Raw genomic sequence first — 22,062 nt, forward strand, 5'->3', positions numbered from 1 at the left:
GAACAGTGTCTTATCTCCTTGATTATTCCATCCTATCCTCATAAACCTTTGTAATATATCCTAAAATCTTGAAGTGAAAAGTCCTGTTCAAGATCTATAAGGAGACTCTTACCTGTTGCACAAATAACTAGGTCTCAGCAGAGCAAATGTATCCTAATAGGTGTTCAGTTTCACTGCACTTTTTCTCACACTTCTTTAGCCTTAATCACCATTTTTTTCCCTTAGCTATGGATATTGTTGCACTCCTCTCTATCCAGAAGATTTTAATGTTTAACCATCTCTTATATGCTGTTCTTTTTTTCTGTCTTCTCTTTCAGTTATTGACTGAAGGAGAAGACAGAAAATGTATTTCCTTGTCTTACTTTCTCTTCCAACGGACTCTTGAGCAGCCTCATGTACACATTTATTAAAATGATCACACAACTCAGATGCTTATCCCTTGCTGTTAAATCCAGCTTCTGCTCAAGACATCATCTATGTAAATCCCATATACTGTCATCTTGTAACAGCTGTTTTGCATCTAGGAATCTCAATAACTTTACCATCATAATGTGAGTTATTTGACCTCCTAGATGCCACAGAATACACATCTTACTTACTCACATTCAGCTCCACAGAACACTTACCTCCTACACTGTTGTCATTCTCTCTTGTGTGGCCATCACCAGATCAGTTGGTCTATGTAAATGTATGTATATCTTTGTGTTTATAATAATCATTTATCACTTACCACCTGACACCTCATTTTCACCTGAATCAACCTGCATCAATTGTTATTAATGCAATCTTTTCCATGGTATCCCACTGCACAATGATTATCACTCTGCCTAGCTCAACTATTCAACTCTCCTAACACTAATAATTCTTTGTATCCATATGCTTAAGTAGTCATCTGATATTCAAATATCTTATAAGTTCTAATAGTTAAAAATGCCAGTCAATCACTTCAAGAATTACTTTTATGAATCTTTCATTTACTTTTTCCAACTTTTTTACATTGTTTTTTTATGAAGATAGATTATGCAATAATCCAGTTTTAGCCCTTCTGCTTGTATCTGTTCCACCCCATATATGTAGATATTTATCCAATATTTTAGAACTTTTTTTTTAACCATAACATCTACCTTTCAGTTTTCTGTTATCTCACAGTGATATTTAGACTTATACATTTCATGTCCCACAAGCATTGTTTCTTGTTTGTAAAGTCATTGCCAAAAACATTAACCAGTATCTCCTCTCCTCTTCTCCCAAAATTCATAGCAGTATTTTTACCCAGACAGAGAGCTGGCCTGTCATAGAACCTCCAACCTGTTGGACCAAGGTTTGATTTCAGAATCATATCTACTACCTCTTCTATCCAGAAATTAAGCCAGAAAAGAAAGATCCCTTGCCCTTAAATAATCTAATGGCATCAGGATCAGAAGAAGATGAGAGAGACCAAGTAGAACAGCTAAAATAAAGGAGTCTGACTAAAAGTTAGTGGAAGAAGAGACCAGACTCGGCTATGGTACAATGGGAGAGCCACTTCCTTTGCTATCCAGTTAATAGTCCTCCATGACCCTGTTAGTCCATGGGTCCTTATTCAATATATTTGCACCATCCCATTATATCTGTTGGGATCCCCCACCATCTTCCACCAGAGGGGGGGGAAGGTGTACCCTCCAGAATTTTTAGGATTTCCTAAGAGACTGTAGATCATATAATCAAATTATTTAACAATCATTTCATTAATGTATTTCATGCCGGTGAGATTGATTTCATTTGAAGCTTGAGAAAGAATGGAGTAGTGAAAATCAGCTAGAAGTGATGGAGAAGATAGGTATATGAGAAGCGTTAAATAAATTCAGTTTTAAGAGCAAAAAAGGAAAAAGCAGAAACCATTAGCAGGATGTGGAGAAGTAATAAATGAGAAAGTGAAAGAGACCAACACTGTGGGTGTCTCATAATATTCACAGAATGATATGAGTTTCTTATCAGAAAGCAAAGATTGATTCAGTGTTACAATAACACTAGTTATTGTAACACTGAATCAATCTTTGATTGACTCGGTGTTTTTTTTTTCACTTATTAGCAGTCACGTACATAACATTCCAGTTTCTTTTTAAATCACAATTTATATATATACAGGTAACCCTCGTGTAATGCAGTTTCGATACGAGACAGTCTACAAACTGTAGTAACCCTTCATCTTTTCGTATATTTTTCAATGCTCGACTTAAAAATCAAATTTTATCTTAGTTAAATTTGCGTCTGCCCATATCAGGCATGTAGTTATAGGTAGTGAATTTATATTAGGGGAAATACCCTTTAGCATGCATGTACGTCGATTGTTTTTCATATAAAATATTTATTGTTGAAAATTGTCTTCGTTTTCTACCGGGAAAGTGCATTAAAAATCATAAGTGTGTTAATCTCAAGCTAAGCACTTTATTTTTTGGTGAGTTACATACAATATGTAATGCTTTTTTTTATGTAAAAAAAAATATATTTTTATAGTAATGGCCAGTTAGAGTGCTTTTGCGATATGGTTGAAAACGAAATTAGTGAATTAATTGATGGGGAAATAGATTTAAATGAGGAGGAACTGGTAGATGTTGATGATGCTGATTAATAGATGACGTCGAACCAAATGGAGGGGAAATTTCTGCCGAAGATTCTGACTGTGATGAATCCATTAGAGAATTCAGTTTAAACAAATTAGCAGAAGGATTGGACTTGGCAAGAAAGTTATTTTATGGATAATGATCTCTCAATGGAGTGCTCGGGGAAATTCACTGGACAATTGGATATTTGTTTAGCTCCATATTATGAACTTAATAAAAAATTGCAGCACAGTGGCAAGCAAGATCTTATTACTGACTTCTTGATAGCTAAACCAACCGAAGTATGCATGAGAATTATACTAATGATGTCCAAGAGATTTCAAGTGATGACAATGTCCTGCACTCGTAAATAAAGAACATCTATGAAATGTTAGTTTTGAAGAGAGTGACGATGATTAAAATATACACTTTATTTTATTTTGTCTAAAACATTTATGTATTATGTGCAATGAAATTATAAAAAATTTATAATTTTATACTATGTATTTGTTTCATAGTTTATTTGTTTTCTTAACTTACATGAATTACCTGAATTAAATAAATTTTTTTTTTGTTGGATATGTCATTGTTTATATAATCTTAAAAAAAAAAAAAAAGATTTCAGAACCTAACCCTACTTTTTGTATGTGATCTGAGTCTCGCCATTTTTGTGGAACCTAACATCCACGTTATATGAGGGTTACTTGTGTTTATAGTCATCCCTCGAGTTACTTCCTTTCGAAGATATGTCCGTGATCCCATAAGGGGATAAATAACATTTTCGGTTATACTTTCGAACAAGAAGCAAGCAAGGGTAAGATAAAGCATGCACAGTGGTAACAGTGCTTTCAGCAGCAATCTCCCTCGGCAGTCAGCACGTCTTCAACAGTTCCGTTGTTGATTTTGTGTTTGAAAAATAGGTTATTTGTGTATTTATCGTTAAATATTTCACGATGTTTTGTGCAACATGGCCCCAACACGCCCAATCAAAAAGCATAATGAAGAATCACAGAAAAAGAAGTGAGCAATTGATCTTGAAACAAAGTTGCAAGTTATAAAATAACATGAAGCTGGTAAGCCTGTCATTGTGATCGCACATGACTTCGGATGGTCTTATTCTACAGTGACAACCATTTTGAAAAATAAGGATAAAAACATAGGCGATGTGAAAAGATCTGCTTCCATTAAATCGACAATAGGGACGAAGCAACGAAAGGTCCTATCGGTGATATAGAAAAGCTACTTGCATCATGGATCTGAATCAAAAGCGCATACCCTTTAGCACTGTAACCATAACCACTAAGGCACTAAGTCTCTTCAACATGTGTTGAAGGAGAAAACAGAACCCTATTATGACTACGAATTCAATGCTTCTTCAGGTTGGTTCATGAGATTCAAGCAGCGTTTTGAGCTGCATAATGTGAAAATGTATGGGAATCTGCAAGTGCTGAGAAGGCTGCCAAGGAGTTTGTGGAAAAATTAGATAAAATTATTATGGAGGAAAATTATTTGCTACAGCATATGTTTAATATGGATGAGACGTCTTTGTTTCGGGAAAAAATGCCCGAGCAGACATTCATCCACAAAAAGCTAAAATCTATACTTAGTTTCAAAATTCTTAATGACCATATTACAATTCTGTTATGGGTAATGTGGCTGGATATAAACTGAAACCATTTATGATATGGCATAGTGTGAATCCATGAATCTTCAAAAACATTAGGAAGCATACTACCAGTTCATTATCAGAGCAATAACAAGTCACGGATGACTCAAAAATTGTTTGAGGATGCCTTAATCAACTTTATGCGAGCAAAATAAATAGCTATTGTGTGAAAGAAAATGTAGAATTTAAAATTTTATTAATTCTAGATAATGCTCCAGGTCATCCATCTTATACATGTTATAGCAGTGATTTTCACCAAGTTCAAGGTCATGTTTCTCCCTCTAAACACTACTTCATTGATCCAACCGATGGATCAGGGAGTTCTTGCAGTGTTTAAGGCTTATTATCTACGGAGAACTTTTTCACAATTCCATTTTTGCTACTGAAGGAAATGACCAGACTCTCATGCAATTCTGGAAAACATTCAATATGAGTCATGCTATTAAAAATATTGCTGTGGCTTGGGACGAAGTGACCCCTCAATTTATGAGTGGCATATGGAAAAAGACATTAAAAAAGTTTCTGCATGATTTTGGAATTTTGTAGTAGTGGACCTAGCAAACAATCTGAATCTCAAAGTGAATGATGATGACATAATTCAACTCAGAGAGAGTTCCCCTGAAGAGTTGACCAACGAAGAATTGGTCGAACTGTAGGAACAACTGTTGTGGAAAGAGGAAAAATGAGAAAAGAGAAACGGGAAGAGATAGTTAAACAATTTACAGTGAAGGATTTTGCAGAAATGTTCTTTGCAGTTTGTGATGTTTTCAAAATGGCTGAAGACATGGACCCCAATGTTGAATGCTACTTAATAACAGAAACGAAAGTACATGATGCATAGGCTTGCTATGAACAAATTTATGATGAAAGGAATAAGCAAAGCACAGACATTTTCATCAAAAAAACAAAGGTTACACCAAAAGAGCCACAGCCTGATCATTCACACAGGGAAGATAATGAAGATGTGATTGTGGAGGAAGATTTGCGTAATTATTCTCCTGTTTTATAGTGACATTAACACACAGTACAGTTTTATAATGAGGTTTAAAAATTAAAATGACAGTATACTTATTATGGTTAAGTCTCTAACCCCTATAATTGGTTTAATGTATCGACTTACATCCTGCCGGAAGGAACGGGACCTGGACATAAGTCGAGGGATGATTGTATATCTACTACTATATATAAAAAGGTAAGCCAAAATTTGAAACATTTTTTGTCTTACCAGCCTGGAACTCGGGGAGTTGGGTGCCGGAGTTTCCCTAGTATATATATATAGAGAGAGAGAGAAAGAAATTGCATTTTATGGAAATTGTATTAAATCTTAAAAACATTCATGTTTTACATCCAGCAGATTAATTCATTTCTGTTTAGGTATTACAATATTATATTCCATAAGTACATGTGTTAAAATGTTTGCAGAAGTTTCTTGATTATTATTCTTTATTTCATTTTTTTTTTCTTGATGACAGGTATAAACCTTTGTTCTCACTGAGTATTTTTTTAAAATTTATAGGCTATAACAACCTATATGATTTATAGGTTATAACTTTAAATATATTATGCAGGAGTCAACCTACCAACCTGTTATTCCACCACCTCCATATTCAGAGGTCCCATGCATTGTTCCTTTGCATCATGGGAGAGAAAACACACCTCCACCATGCTATGATGATGTTGTTAATCCTGAAGGTATATAGTTCTGTTTTCCAAAAATTGTAAATTTTAGGAATTTTTTATATAAATAAGACACTGAAATTAGTGTGCTGGTTTTCTGCATCATAAACAAGTTTAATTTTGTTACATCTAAATTTAATTACTTCACTAAGCATTAGTATCATCTTTATGAATTTGGTATCCTTGCACTGAAAGCATAAAATTATTCATTACACAGACAGTTCCCACTTTTCAAGTTCCTTTTTTCAAGTATCAATAAAATCTAAAACATATAATTTAATTGCAATAAATACATGCTAAACAATCATAAATATATTTCAATCCATACACGAGCTGTAAAATACAGTACTACTGCGCTAGCGTTCGTCCAGGTGGACAAGAGCCTCTCACTGACTCACATAACATAAAACAGTTGCTGTTTTGTACAAAGAGTAGTTGTGTTGCTCTTCGTTTTTGCTGTTTTGTCTTCTATCAAATTTATCTCCCCTATTAATATTGTACAGTATACCAAAATGAAATAACAAGGAGAATGATCTTTATCAAACAAATAAAAATAACATTGGAAACAAAATGAGATCATAAGAAAAAACATAGCAAAATGACTGTTAGAGATCTTTGTATGAAATTTACGTCAGCATTTCATCTGTGACAACTATTGTATATTAAACAATTGTTTAACTATTTAAATGTTACTTTATTTATTTAAACTATTAATAGTTTAATACAGTTTGCCAAAGTGTGGTATTCATCAAATTCCTGACGTGGATCCTCAAGGGGTGTACAGGATAATATGATAGTACATGAAACTTACTTGATTACTAACTTCCTATCCACAATTTTCCTCCAAATCAATCTGTTACCTGTCAAGTTTCCAACATTATCTGATCTTATATTTGTATCTTCTAAAGCACTTTTTTAACTGTATCAATCCACCTATATCTTGGTCTTCCTCTAGGTCTTTTTCCTGCCAACCTGGTATAGAACATTTGTTTTGCTAATCTTTCCTCTCCCATTTGTTTAAGTGAACTTACTACCTGAGATTAGATCTGCTAACATATTCCTGGATCCTAACAATGTCAAGTTCTTTTCTAATATCCTCATTTTTAATATGATATTGCCATTGATGCCATCTCTACCCCCTAAGCTTTCTCAGGACTCATGTCTGCGGTATCTAGTCTTTGGTCAAGTGTTTTATTTCGAACCCAGCTCTCAGATCCTTAAGTTAAAATTGGTTTGAACACTGTCTTCTATACAACTAATTTAGTGTTTTGACTAATTTTTCTCTTATTCATATAAATTTATTCAATTGACTTCCTATCATACTAGATTTTGTCTATTTCCATACTTAATTTACCATCTTCATTAAAATTGTGCCAAAGTAGCTGAAATATTTTACTTGTTCTATAGGTTCTCCATTCACAATGCAGTTGATTTTTTCAATGCTTCTGCCTATTTTTATTGTCTTTGCCTTGTTATTGCTCAACTTTATACCATACCTATTACAATCGTTATTCAGTTTAGATTTGTAGAATCTTGCAGACTTGTAGTGGATTTATTTAGAAATAGTTTAACATCATCAGTTTGTTTCCATAATTAAACTCCCCTTTATCAATTATGATCATTCTTTTCTTATTTGCTAAACCACTTTGCCTAAATATTGCATCATTGTCATTACTTGCCACATACCCTCACTTATAACAGTATAAATTTACCCCTATCTCACACCAAACACCCTCAAAATCATTGTTGCTTTTACTCTGCTCCTTCCATCCTGATGAGAACTGATACCAAGGGAATCAGGAGTGAAATAGTTCTCACTGTCTCACACTTCTTTTGTATGAGCCATATACTTTAATTTATATATATTTGGCAATTTAACACTTAACATAATATTTTATGTTATTTGAAAGCGACAACATTACTATATTAGTAAAGCTATTTAATAAAATCTACAATGCAGGCATGATCCTTCAAGACTGGTTAGTCGGCCTTCAGCATGCTATGTAAAAAAGCAAATATCAGAACTTGTAATGACTATAGAATGATCAGTCTACACCCTTTGTTCTCAAAATATTTCTGGAAATAATTAAAAAAATAATATACAGAAAATGTGAAGATACCATTAGTGATACCCAATTTGACTTTAGAAGTGGTTTGAGAATGAGAGAGAGGCTCTTTTCTGTTCTCAAATCTTATTCCAAAGATGTAGTGACCAAAACAAGGAAGTATTCATCTACTTCATCGACTTTGAGAAGCATTTGACAAAGTTTAACACAGTAATTATTAAAAAGAATTGGATTAGATGTTAAAGACATCAGGATCATCAAAAACTTATATTGAAACCAAAAGGCATCTGTTCAAATTGATGATGTTATTAGCAGACTCCATTAACATCAAAAGAAGAGTAAGGCAGGTGTGCTATCACCTCTCCTTTTAAATATATACTCAAAATCTTCTCGAACTTGTGAACGAAGAATTAAAAAATGGGATTAAGAATAAATATCACCAAAACTAAATTCATGGTCATAAGCAAGAAAATTCAGTTCCATTTTTAATTCAGCGCTTTCTTTAAATGGGGAAGCGAATAGAAAGAGTGACAAAATTTAAATATCTTGGATGGTGGTTAAATGAAGAATGCAACCCAGAAATGGAAATAAATGTTAGAATTGAAATGACAAGGGGTAAAAAAAATTTCTCCTGATGAAATCAACACTACATAACTGCAATTTAAATTTAGAGCTTTGAGTATACATGATTAAATGCTATGTATGGTCTGTACTGCTGTATTATGCAGAAACTTGGACCTTGAAGACAACATTGATATTTAAAAAATAAATAAAATAATAATTATAAAAACAAACAAACTTGAAGCATTTGAGATGTGTTTATACAGACAAATGTTAAAAATCCCATGGACAGCAAAAACGTCTAATCAGGAAGTGCCAGAACAAGAAATAAGGAAAGCACGTCAACTTTTATATACCATAAAAAGAAGCAAAACTGCATATTTTGGTCACCTACTTTGTAATGAAAAATATAAGATACTTTAATTGATTATAAAAAGAAGATAAATGGAAGAGGAGAAGGAAGAAGAAGAAAATCTTAGCTGGCAGACATCAGACAGTGAATCGACATGAGCCCTGAAAGACTATTCAGAATGGATGAAGATCGCTCAAAATTTGCCAAGATCATTGCTGACCTCCAATAGGAGATGGCACTTGAAGAACACTGACCAACTTTTACTGCTCTCACATTTGGAATGGCACACCATAAACCTCCTTAAAATACTTGATACTATCTAAAGAACATTTTATCAAAATGATTACTTATCTCATACTTACTCCAGCCACTATCTCACATTTGCCTGTTTTTGCTTTGTGTGTATTTTGCAGGCACTTTTTGGTACTTTTCTACAAAACTGGCATTCATCATTCTCTCCATTTCTGCCATGTCTACAGTAATAGAGCAGCACTGCCCAATGTCCATTTACAATTTAACTGCTATCCCACGAAACATGCTTTTCCCACTCAGCTTTCATTACATCTACCTTTGCTCTGTTTTTCTTTAATGGCCTATCCAGAAGTTATTCTCCAATAGTTACAATCTCCAACTTTTCAAAAAAGAACATTGATTTGGTTTCTCTTAACTCTTGACCGTGCATTGGCATCAGTTGTAGGTACTGAAATCTTTTGTATGGGAGAAAAAAAATTAAAATATTTAAAAATAATTTATTTAACTCCTTAAAACAGGATATTAACATTTTTGCAATAATATACAAAATATTATCATTGTTACATGGGTATTTCCATGAAATGGTGAGACTTAGCATGGGAGACCGATATTTATCCACATACTACCTATGATACCTTCCTTTGAACACATTCACTGACCAAGCAATCACAACAGATTCTGGCAACTATTTCCAAATTAGTCACTTACTCTCTTAGCAAAGAAAGAAAAAAATGTCAATGTCCTTCCTAACTACACTTTTACTCAATTTCCAGGGATATCACTTATTCTGCCCCCTACAGCCAAGTGCTGAAAAATTTCATTAGCATTAGTTACATAAAATCCTTTTAGAAAGAGAACTTCTATCCTCTCTAATTTTTTTTTCTGCCTATCTACCATCTTCTGCAACCCACAAACTCGGTCTGCTTTTTAGTGAGCATTCTACAGACACCCATTCACCATTTGAATTACTTGTCTCTGCATCCTCTCCACCTCTTTCTCACTCAGAGAAATCCAGATGATCAGACCTGTGCATGATAATCCAGATAATGTATAATGCATAACATTATCATTAAGCATGTTTGACAGATGGCTTCAGCTTTAATGATTAAAACATGGCAGATTAGTTTGTTTGCACTAACCAATGTATTTTTGTTATTTATTTAGTATATTTATTCATTTGTTATTCTCCTTTCTTGCAGCGCCACCTCCTTCTTACCAGTCCCTTTTTGGTCAAATTCGAGAGGTTAGACAGACATCGAGTGGATTTTTTGATTCCTTGAGAAAAATTATCGTGTTATTATTAGGAACACGTAAGCAAATTAAATATTATATATTGTATAAGTACCATATTACAGTATATAATATCACTATTACTTTGACATCTGCATGGATAAATGATTTTGCCACATGTCGCCTTGATTTAGACTTGAATTCAGATATCCTGTCTGATTAGTCTTTTTGAGGCAGCTTGAATCCTCTTCATCAGATTACTTCAGTTGAAGTTTATCTTCTAAACAGACTAGCTAGTTCACGAATATGAGCATTTCACAAATGTAATGTGTAAGTATACCACTAACAATAATTCCAGACATATAAAAATGGTTCAGGAAAATTTGGAGAAAGAGGCAATAAAAGTAAGTGCCTGCTTAATATTTGCTCTGGGCATAGACTAGTCATTACTAACATGATGATTCAACATAAAAAGTATGCATAAATGCACATGCAACACACACACACACACACACACACACACACAGTGTTATTGTTGTTAAGATGAAAAGCCAAAAGGCTAGTTTTCTGGCAATTTAATACTAATTAAGCAGATAACAACATAGGATTTTTATCCACTTAATTAGTGTCATTGTTGATTGTTATTATTGATAGTGATGTCAGAAACTAAAATAAAAGATTTGAAATAGAAAGTAACTACTAGTGTTGATCAGGATGAGAATGAATATTCCACTGAAAAGAAAAATGTGTACAATATTCTTTCGAAAACAATCATTCACACAACTATTGATTCAAATGTGAAAATATTAATGGTCAATAAGATAAAGGAGTTGGGAAACAAGAATTAAACCTCATATAGACTGAGTAGCAAATTCTGAAGAAAGCATTAACTAAGCCAGAGAAGCATGTGGCAAAATTGTCTGCAGATATAGAATAAGGACAACTCCAAAGGAGGTTAAAAAAGTAGTCTGAAAAAAAAAAAAAAAAAAAAAATATATATATATCATATAAAAGGTTCCTGGGCTAAAAATCAGTGTGCTCTCACATAGCTTTCTTACATTTTCTTTATATTCTCTATAAGTTTATATGTAAAAGTAACCAGTCAATTGTCATAGGAAGACCAAATTTTTAAAAGAATATAGGAGATAAATAATGTGCAGGGGGCAAATTTCTGGAGGCTACTAAGACAGAAATCGAGGACAGTTATCACAAAAAGAAATGAAAGATCATAAAGCATATAAAAACTTAAGATGAAAGCATGATGTGGGGAGCGATTACTTGAAAAATTATTAAATGGATAAAACACAATAGGGCAGCGATCCCAGATAATTTCAACATTGGAATTCCATGAGTTAGTATGCTAATAACAATTTGATATTCACAATAATGTAATCAGGATAGCATATCAATACTTAGGGAAAAATGTGTAACCAGAATTCTGAAATTTTAGTATGCTGTAGCATGGTGGTTTTACAGTGACCGCACTGCATAATCCAGATAATCCATCTGTAACTCAAATGAACAGCCATTCCAAGTTGCAAAAATGTTATTCATATATCTGTAAGAGTGTAGGTTTAGGACAAATATTATTATATAGGTATTTCCATCAAGCCAGAACACTCATTATGAGAGAGCCATTATTCACACACTAGCTATCATTTATACAATACCTATCATACTTCTCCTTAAACTCATTCATTTATGAAGCACCTATAATCCCCTCTAGCAACCCACTTCATCCATTCACCACCTTCTAAGCAAACAATCTAGTCCTAACACTCTTGCTAATCACTCTTACACAACTTCCACTGGTGATCCCTTGTTCTCCCCACTTCTTGCTGTGTACTGAAAAGTCTTCAGTTTTCATGTCAATCCTATAAAACCCCTTTAATAACTTAAATGCTTCTATCATGTCTCCTCTTTTTTGCCCGTTAATTTTTGAAGCCTACAGACTCGATCTATTCTCATAAGGAGCATTCCATAAACCTACCAAAATCTTTGTGGCAACTCTCTGGATCCTCTCTACAATCTGGGATTTTAGATCTGTGCCCAGTAGTTCATATGTGGCCTTATTAAATCCTTATATAGAGGAACAATAACCTTTCTCTCCCTGATTGTTAGTATGTTCTTCAACAGCCATGTAATCTGATGTGCTGTTTTGGTTACTTTTGCAATATGCCATCTAAACTTCAACTCCCTATCCACAATCACACCCAAGGCCCTGGCCTCAGTTTTCTGCAGTTCAGTTCCATCAGTTTGACAAAAATAAAACTGGAAGCCATTTACCTTTTCTCATATTGCTAGTCTGTTTAAGCCTTCCTGCAGGATCTCTGCATCACCTTCATTTACCATTGCTCTTCCCAGTTAAACATCATCAGCAAACAACTGATTTCTGTCAGATTATATCTTATTGATATACAAATTAAACAACAGAGAACCAAGTACTGAGCTCTTTTGTACACCACTGGTCACTTGCCTGATGGGCTCAACTATTTCATAAACCACTCTTTGATATCTGCCCATCAGTTACGCTCTAATCCAAATCACCAGATTCATTTCCATCTCCATTTGCTTCAATTTATGCAATAGAGTTCTGTGTGGAACAGCATAGTACGAAATGAATTCCACAAGGCATATAGGAACATTTTGGAAAAATTTGGAGAAAGGGGCAAAGCTAATAAGTATTTGATGAACTTCTGCTCAGACAAGGATTAGTCATTACTAACACCACGTTCCAACATAAAGATGTGCAAAAGTTCACGCAGAGGGAAGACGCTAGAAATAAGAAAAGCCTCATTAAATAGGTCATTGTTGATAGTGATATCTTCATGCTAGTTCAGGATACAAGTGTACAGAAGATTTGACGGAAGTGACCATTACTTGGTGTGCTAAACAGGAAAAAAATGAATATCACATTATGAAGAACACTATATAAGAAAGTTTTAAAAATAATTAAAGTTGGGCAGCTTTTACAGGTAAACTGTAGACTTGACTGTATAAACATTATTAAAGAAAGAATGACACATTTCAAAAACAAGAACCAATCCTTGGACTCTCTCAGTGGCAGATCGAAGAAGACAGTGATTGATTCAGCTAGACAGATGTGTGTGTGAAGTTGCCTGCAAGGATAGAAAAATAAGAGCACCATGGTAGACACAAGAAGTTAAAGAAGCAGTCCTGGAAAAGAGGAAAGCATACCAAAAGTTTCTATCAAATAATCGACAGATGCCCTAAAAGAATACAGAGAAAATTGTAAGAGAGGTATGTGAAAAAGTGGCTAAAAAGTGGAGGCTATTGAAAAAAAGCTCAGAAATGCAGGAAAGAATACTGTAAAAAGAATCAAAGATGATAAAGTGACTGAAGATAAGGATATCCCAGATGTCTGGAGTACTTTGAAAGACTATTAAACGAAACTAACCATACTAGAAAAATTTCAAGAGGAGTACATATCAATACTTCAGGTAGAAAAATACATCAAAAACTCGAAATGTGGAAAGGCAGCTGGAGTAGATGATATTCGGCCAGAAATGCTTAGGGCCTGGTCTGAAAATCAAATTTCAGAATTGGAATAGAGCTCTGATAATTCCCATCTATGAAAAAGAGGAATAAAGCTGAATGTGGAGGCAATAAAAAAAAAATGGAATTTCAATACTAAGTGTTCCAGGTAAAATTTTGCAAACATTATTATTATTATTACGTAACACCTCCAGGGAGTCCAAAAAACTCATCGAGGAAGGGCATTTGCTCTACAACTCTGTCTCCACCAACTACCTTTATCATCCACACCAACTCCATCTACCGCTGACCACCACTAGTACTTTCATAGACAATCACAAACATCCATGCCTACACAGGATTCGAACCCGCGTAGGCATGGATGAGGCAGCCTTATGGCTGGAGAGCGGATACGCTAACCACTTGGCCAACCAGGCCCGCAAACATACATGAAAAGAGGTTGAGAAAAATTGTGGAAGAGAAACTTGGAGATCAAGTTGGGTTTAGGCCAAATAGAGGTTGTCAAGATCAGATGTTCACTTCATGACAAATAGTTGAGAAATCATTGGAATATGATAAGGATTGGTATTTAAATTTTGTGCCCAGAGAAAAGCTTTTCAAAACACTACAATTATATGGGATAAATGGAACATTATACAGAGCAATACATAGACTATATGTAAGTTGTCAGTCAGCAGTTAGAATTAAAGGAAATACAGGAAGACAGTTTTTGATGCAAAATCAGGGGTAAGACAAGGCATATTATCTTCACTCTTATTCGTCATCTATATGGATCACATTATAAAAGAAAGTGACATTAGGCCTGGTATTAGAATTGGTGTTCTCCTAAACACATCTAGTGGAAGTCTCCAGGATTTTCTAATTAAATTGAATAATGTCTGTAACCAAAACTGTGAAAATAGGCAGGAACATAAAACTTCAGCTGAATTCTCAGTAGAGAAGATATAGAACAAGTAAAATATTTCAACTATTTATGCACAGTTTTTAGTGAAGATGGCAAGTTAAATCTGGAAATAGGCAAAGCTGGTATGGTGGGTAGCCAGCTGAGTAAATTTATATGGAATAATAGAGAAATTAGCCAAAACACAAAACTAGCATTATAAATGACTGTGTTCTAAAAACCAGTTTTAAGTTATGGATCTGAGAGTTGGGTTAGAAATAAAGCACTTGATCAAAGCCTAGAGATTACAGATATGAGGGTTCTGAGAACAATCAGGAAGTGAACAGATGGCATCAGTGGCAGAATCATATTAAAAATGAGGGTATTAGAAAGGAACTTGGCATTGTTAGCATTCAACAATCTGTCAGCAGAGCTAATCTAAGGTGGTATGGCTACCACCTTAGATTAGCTCTTTAATATAATGGGTCAGCAAAACAGGTGTTTGACACCAAGATGGTAGACTCAGAGGAAGACCAAGGTCAAGGTAAATTGATTCGATAAGAAGTTCTATAGAAGCACGAAATGTTAGATATGATAATATTGCAGTGCTGACAAGTAATAAACTAATTTGGAGGAAAATTGTTGATAGGAGATCAATAATAATGTAAACTTAATCATGTAGTGCTAGCATAGTAACCTGAGCACCCCATGACAATGTACATCAGGAAATTGATGATGATGAGTTCTATGTGAAATCTTGTCATATGCTTTTGCAAAGCCTATCACCAAGTGTCCATTTTCCTTATCCAACTCCAATGTCACTTGATTATAAAAAGTAAACAAATTATTAAGGCAAGACCTACCCTTCACAAAACCATGTTGTCCCTTATAGAGCATTGTATTTCTGTCCACCCAGTCCTGAATTCTGTCTTTCTCCAATACCTTAAACATCCCTCTTGAGCTGCTGATTGGCCTATAATTTGCTGCTTCTGGCTTGAAGCCTCTTTGCATTGGGACTATTTTGCCTATTTCAACTCCATTGGCATCTTCCTACTGAGGCTTAAATTAAACTGCTTGATAAGATGATTATAATTCCCTTGCATATTCTTGTAATATACAGGCTGATATGCCATCTAATCCCATGGCCATGTTCGTTCTGCAATATTTTAAGCAGCTTCATTTCTTCAACTTTATTTCTTATCAGGCAGTTTCACCATCTAGATGGTACACCTTGCAAAATTATCACTCAATAATTCAATAATTTTGTTTGATTCTGTTACTCCCTACTATGAGCACTTTTTAAAGTCATCCTTCCATAGTCATTCCTCCTTTTAGCAAAACAACTCTTTAGGGATTTTGGCCTCATCAGCTAGCTTTCTGTCATAATTAGCTTTGGCCTTCCCTTACCAGTCACCCTTCTTGCCTGTGCCTTGTACTGCTTGTGAACGTACTGATCACTTTATTCTTTATAATCTGTCCACAACCATTTCTTTCTGTGTTACTCCTGCTTAATGAAGCTATTTATCCTTCTGATTGTAGGATAAATTTCAAATGTTACTTTCTTCATCCTTTCCTTTAGTGTTACACAGGGATCAGCATTCATTTCAGACAAATTATAGAGACTATAACCATGTTAGAAAAGGAAATTAAAGTGATTATTTCTAACACGGTTGTAGTCTCCATAATTTGTCTGAAATGAATTACTTTTTTCAAACACCCTTGACCACTTCCTGTATACCACTAACATCTCTCCCCTCCAAATTCTTATGTCATGGCTTTCCTGAAAGTTGACTTTTGAGCTTGTCATAAGCACCTACTTTGTAATTCCACATCTATCCCTTCTTAACACCCCTACCGGCCATGATGTCTATAGATGTTCAACAAAATCTGGATATAAAACTTGGATAAGAAGTGCAATTTGGTCTCACTATTTCATCCACTACGGCCGGTAGAGAGGTTAATAGAAAATTCTTCATGTCTGGCAATCTCCTAGCTTCAGACTATGATCACTCTCTCCAAGCAGAGAGGCAGTGTAGCTAGATTGATTAATGTTAAGTTCTCTGATGCAGTGATCAGATCTAGTGCTCTTGAACCTTATGTTCCTCCATTATATGCTGCCTCAGGTAATTAATCTCTTATCAGCTGTATAATTTCTATTTCCTTCCCTGCCTATGACCATTCCTCTTCCCAATCTATGTCCCCATAGTTGAAATCCCCCATAATAATTAATCTATCTGTAATCAGCATGCTAATTTGAACAAGTAATCTCTGTTATATAGTATATCCCCCTGGACTATAGCAGTGTCCAGTTATATATTTAGTCCTGTTGACCTCTATCTCACACCAGATAGCAAAAACCCCTGTCGTGTTCCTTCTGTCCTTTCTGAAGACACTGTATCCCTTGTATTCTATTCCTATAACTACATCATTCTTGGTCAACCACTAAAGTCCAAAACTTTTCAACCTTATTTCGAATACTTCTGGCATTATTATACATAAACAACAATATCTCCTTCATCCCACAATGCCCCCCTCCCTTACATTTTGTGTTATTTAGCCCACTATAGTTAACCTTTGATTTTACATTTTGTATCATGTAATCACTCTCCAACTTACTAACCTTTAGGTTGCCTGGATCCATGCTCACCTGCATCCTCCTTAAACATTCTAGTTTCCCTGAACAACACTTTCACAAGACTCCTGACATCAAATCCATTTAAATGCAAGCAATCTACATTATATAAATCCTTCCTTCCATCAAATTCACTCCACAAACTCCACATCATTTCTCCTGCACAATCATAGCTCTCTATCATACCATGGCAACAGAGTCACGGTTTTTACTTTCTCAGTCTTCTTTTTTGCATGCACTAGCAACTCTTTTACATCTTCTCACTTACCACACTTATCACCTGTGAAATCATTTGTACCAACCAAAATAAACATCTCTATCACTTGAACTCTCTGCATCCTTACAGCATCACTGACAACTTTTATCTTAGCTCCAGCAAAACACAATTTTGTCACTCTCCTCAAGGACTCCTCATATCATTGACTCGCCATACAAAATCCAATCCTTATTTTCAAGCTTTCACTCTTTCAATGTCTTCTTTCATTTCTGTGTCATACCATCTGCCAGACATTTCTTCAACCATTCAATCTCACCTTTTGTTCTGCAAAAAACTATGTAAGTTGTGCTATCTTTTCCATTACCGTCTAGTCATTCTCTTCATTTTCTGTTGCATCATTCTTACAGTCACTCATACTGCTTGCAACACTAACTATGACAATCACATTATCACAAATTTCATCTTTTAACTTGCTGCTATCACTCTTCTTACTCTCTTCACACTTCTGACATTTGCTAACAGAAAACTTTCAACTAACATATTTCTAGTTTCCAGTTTCATTCTCCCTCCAAAAATCTCTCTTTTGCAAAGACCATAATTTTGCCCATGCTACTGCAAACATAATCATTCATGTTAAAATCACCCACCATTGTTTTGCACATTGGTGTTCCTTGATACACAATACAGTGTACAAGAAAACAAGTATTAAAACTTTAAAAATCAGAAAATTAAACATGCTACCATTACTGTTAATCACACATTCATAAATGTAATGATTCAAAAAGAATGACATTTAAGTCATTCTTTTTGAATCATTACTACTTCCAGGCAACCTAGAAACTAATTCCAAAAACAATGAAATTCACCACTTGCACTATCTTCCACCTTCTCATGGTGAATCAAAGAGACATTGTTCAAAGCGTTCTATGAAGTAAGCAATGGTTGTAGAAATACTGCCCATGTTCCTTTAATCTGTTGATAAAATTTGTTTTGAAAGCAGAAATAACAATCTTTCAAAAATTCAGTCAGCATATTCCCATCCCATTTAAGTGCCATCTCCTATCTAGGAGGTCGACTACCATGATGTGACTTGGTTAACTATGGGTGTTATGACATTTGGTGCAATCCTCTCTCTACCACATATTGTTGTAAGTATTCATGACTGTAAATCATTGTGTGTTCATGGGGGCTGGTGGGTCTATTCTGGGGGACGAAAAAACCCTCTGCCTCTGTATGATAGACTGGCTAACTCACCTTTAATCAAAAGAAACCAGATAAAGATTCCTCACATCATGGAATCGAACCGATGTCTTTCCGACCAAATGGCTTCATCTGCCGACTGAGCAACACAGGTCTAATCAGCATATAACAAAATCAAGTAGTTTAACAACATCTGATGGAAATTCTTATTGGAGTAATTCAGTAGTGTCTGATAAAAGAATATTAGTAAACAAAGACACAATATCTAAACTGATCATAACATTGCAAGGGCTTAAATAAAGATCACAAATTTTGTTTTTAAAATCCAAAGTTTATTTAATATACGTTTGAAGATCTTCTGCTATAAGTAGAATGTAAATTAGATAAGTATTTAGATAACTTATAAATGGGACATCCTATACAGTCAACAATTTGTCTTAATGGAATACCAGGTTTATGAACTTTACATTAACCATATACTCTAGGTGTGTTTCTCAAACTTCAGATATCTGTGTATCCCTTCTTAAATTTTCATTATTACCAAGTACTCCCTAATTAATTAAAAAATAAATTCATTAATTAATTAAAATTACTTTAAAATATTAAAATTAAATATCTGTTTTATTTGAATTTATATGTTCATGTAAACAAAAAATATGATTTATTTTTAAATTTTGGTTCTCTAGAGATGTCAGATGACACACTCTTATCAATTTCGTTTGATCCAGATGCAATATCAACGTTTTCTTGTTGCTTACAGTTACTCGTATTTGCTATATTGCTCTCTTTTGGGGGTTTTATAAATCCAATTCTTTAACCAATGATCCATACGCAAGAATTTGAAAGCTAAAAAAAATACTGTATTTACTCGAATATAACTCCAACTTTTTTCCAAAAATTAAAGCTAAAAAATCGTGTTGTGAGATACTTATGGGAATTTTTGGAAACTAAAGTTTTCAGAAATGGTGCAACTTACCAAGAAGCTGTAGAAAGTATTTTACCTTGGGTATAATAAATGTTAAAGATACCAAGCTATTTTAAACCTGGTTTTACTTCATTTCCCAAGTAAGCAAACAGACAAACAAGTCAAGTTTGCACCTGCAAGTGTTGCAAGTCTAGCTGACCCTGCATATAATGCAAGACCAAGGCAACTCATGGTAAAAGTAGAATAAGCTCTGATCACTAATCTTAATATTTACCCTTAATGCAAAGCACATCTCCTGGAGGAGATGTATGATGCTTTGTATTAAAGGCAAGGGGCCACTACCCTGACGGTTTCGACCTTTATTGAGGTCTCATCAGTGGGAGCCAGGCTAGAAATACTAAGATTTTAGTAATACAGAGCTTATAAGTATTTTACCAGAATTTTTGCAACACTTGCAGGCGCAGACTTGACTTGTTTGTCTGTTTGCTTACTTGGGAAATGGAGTAAAACCAGGTTTAAAATAGCTTGGTATCTTACCAAGAAGCTCCTACTCGCTATCACTACTTTTGACATCGAGAACAGTTTCTTTGTGTGCATCATCAAAGTCATCTACCCAAATAGCATCATCTTCTTTCCCATTATTTCAAGCAAAAATTACCAGTACTTTACGAGACTTGAGATACATAGAGCAGTGAAGAACTGCATATGATTGGTGCGGTATTAACAAAAGAGTGCGTGAACCAAAGACAAATTAGCATTTCAACAGTTGAGTTGAAATACTAATTCCCATCAACCGAATTCCATAATATCTGAAACACATTCACTATATATTTCTTAGTTTTAACACGTTAATGACGGGTGGTGTCAAGCAAAACCATATGTTCCACCGTCATCTTAAGGGTGTATCATCTCCAGTTTCTGTTGGAGAGGGGATGTGATTCATTAGTTAGTGCCGTTTTATCCCGGTTGTCTCTAATTGCACTGTTTGTTGAAAAATATGACTCCTTTAATTATGCATAGTCAAAAATAGCCACGTATCCCCTAACGACCTTTCGTGTACCCCCGGGGGGTATGCGTACCACACTTTGAGAAACACTGCTCTAGGTGGATGAGCATAGAAGGTTTCTTTTGTTTTCTTTGTTTCTTAATCCCCAAATAGAAACATTATCAATAAGAGAGTTAAGTCTGTTCATCTGGCTACTTGTAGGATCTGATGTGAGGGGCCTATGAACAGAATAGTCTCAAAGTAATGATATAATTGTTGTTCCTCAATGAATTCAGATCTTTAAATTCAGGAAAAGAAAAATGAAGGTGAAAAGAATTTTTGCACATTCGAACTGAATCCTGTTAGCTGTTTTACGATGAAAGTATCAAAGGCTTCTATCTATGCTACAATAAAAAAATCTATAAAAGGTACCTTTTTTTGTGGGAGAAATGGGAAAGCATATCCTTTTGATAAAACAAGCTCTCTCTCTGTTGTGAACAGTTAGATATGTTGATGGCAAATTTATTTGTGACACGCATAACATCACAAGCACTAATTCGTGGCTAATGAGTGAATCAAATTTGTTTTTTAAATTATCATGATTTGAAGTAAAAATACATCGTTTATGAAATTGATGAAATGCATAGAATAATAGTAAATTATAATGAATTTAGTTTAATCCTTTATCCAAGTGTAAGCAAACAAAGTTTATGCCTGAAGTATCCTCTGGACTGAGGCAACTCGTAGTAAAGGTGGACCAAGCTCTCATCCCTTGTCTCAGTATCTCCCATAATGCAAAGCAAAGCACATCTAAAACTGCTGATTTAGATGTGCTTTGGATTTAGGAGCAATGAGAGCATGTATAATGCTATGCACTAAGGGAAGGACCACTACCCAGACCGGTTTCGACCCTTATTGAGGTCTCGTCAGTGGGAGCCCGACCCAGAAGAGGTGATACTAAGGCAGAAGTAATGGGTAGGTCATATTTACTTCATACGAGTTGCCAAAAGGTGTATCATCTTATTATTAAATTACTCTGAATTTAGAGAAAGATGTTGGAAGTTTATTTTCCACTTGGTTAGATTATAATAAATTTAGTTTAATCCTTTATCCAAGTGTATAATGCATAGCATTATACATGTCCACAAGGAGATGTACTTTGCATTATGGGAGATACTGAGACAAGGAGTGATGAAAGCTTGGTCCACTTTTACTACGAGTTGCCTCAGTCCTGAAGATACTTCAGGTGCAAATTTTGTTTGCTTACACTTGGATAAAGGATTAAACTAAATTTATTATAGTCTAACCAAGTGAAAAATAA

The 22,062-nt window shown here is 34.6% G+C and overlaps 1 protein-coding gene across 1 annotated transcript in view; it reads left to right on the forward strand.

The window, feature by feature from the left end:
• Nucleotides 1-22,062, forward strand: part of LOC150100671 (uncharacterized) — a 107,443-nt gene that overhangs the window by 18,961 nt on the left and 66,420 nt on the right. Inside the window, exons 2-3 of the mRNA XM_090402002.1 lie at nucleotides 5,765-5,940; nucleotides 10,356-10,466. Of these exons, the coding sequence (XP_090258128.1) occupies nucleotides 5,811-5,940; nucleotides 10,356-10,466 (241 nt within the window). The 5' untranslated portion in view covers nucleotides 5,765-5,810. The remainder of the gene's footprint in view (nucleotides 1-5,764; nucleotides 5,941-10,355; nucleotides 10,467-22,062) is intronic.

This window comes from Typopeltis vanoorti, chromosome 12 (genome assembly GCF_054136105.1).
Source record: "Typopeltis vanoorti isolate ZY-2024b chromosome 12, IOZ_Tvanoo_1.0, whole genome shotgun sequence".
In the NCBI taxonomy this organism is placed as follows: domain Eukaryota; kingdom Metazoa; phylum Arthropoda; class Arachnida; order Uropygi; family Thelyphonidae; genus Typopeltis; species Typopeltis vanoorti.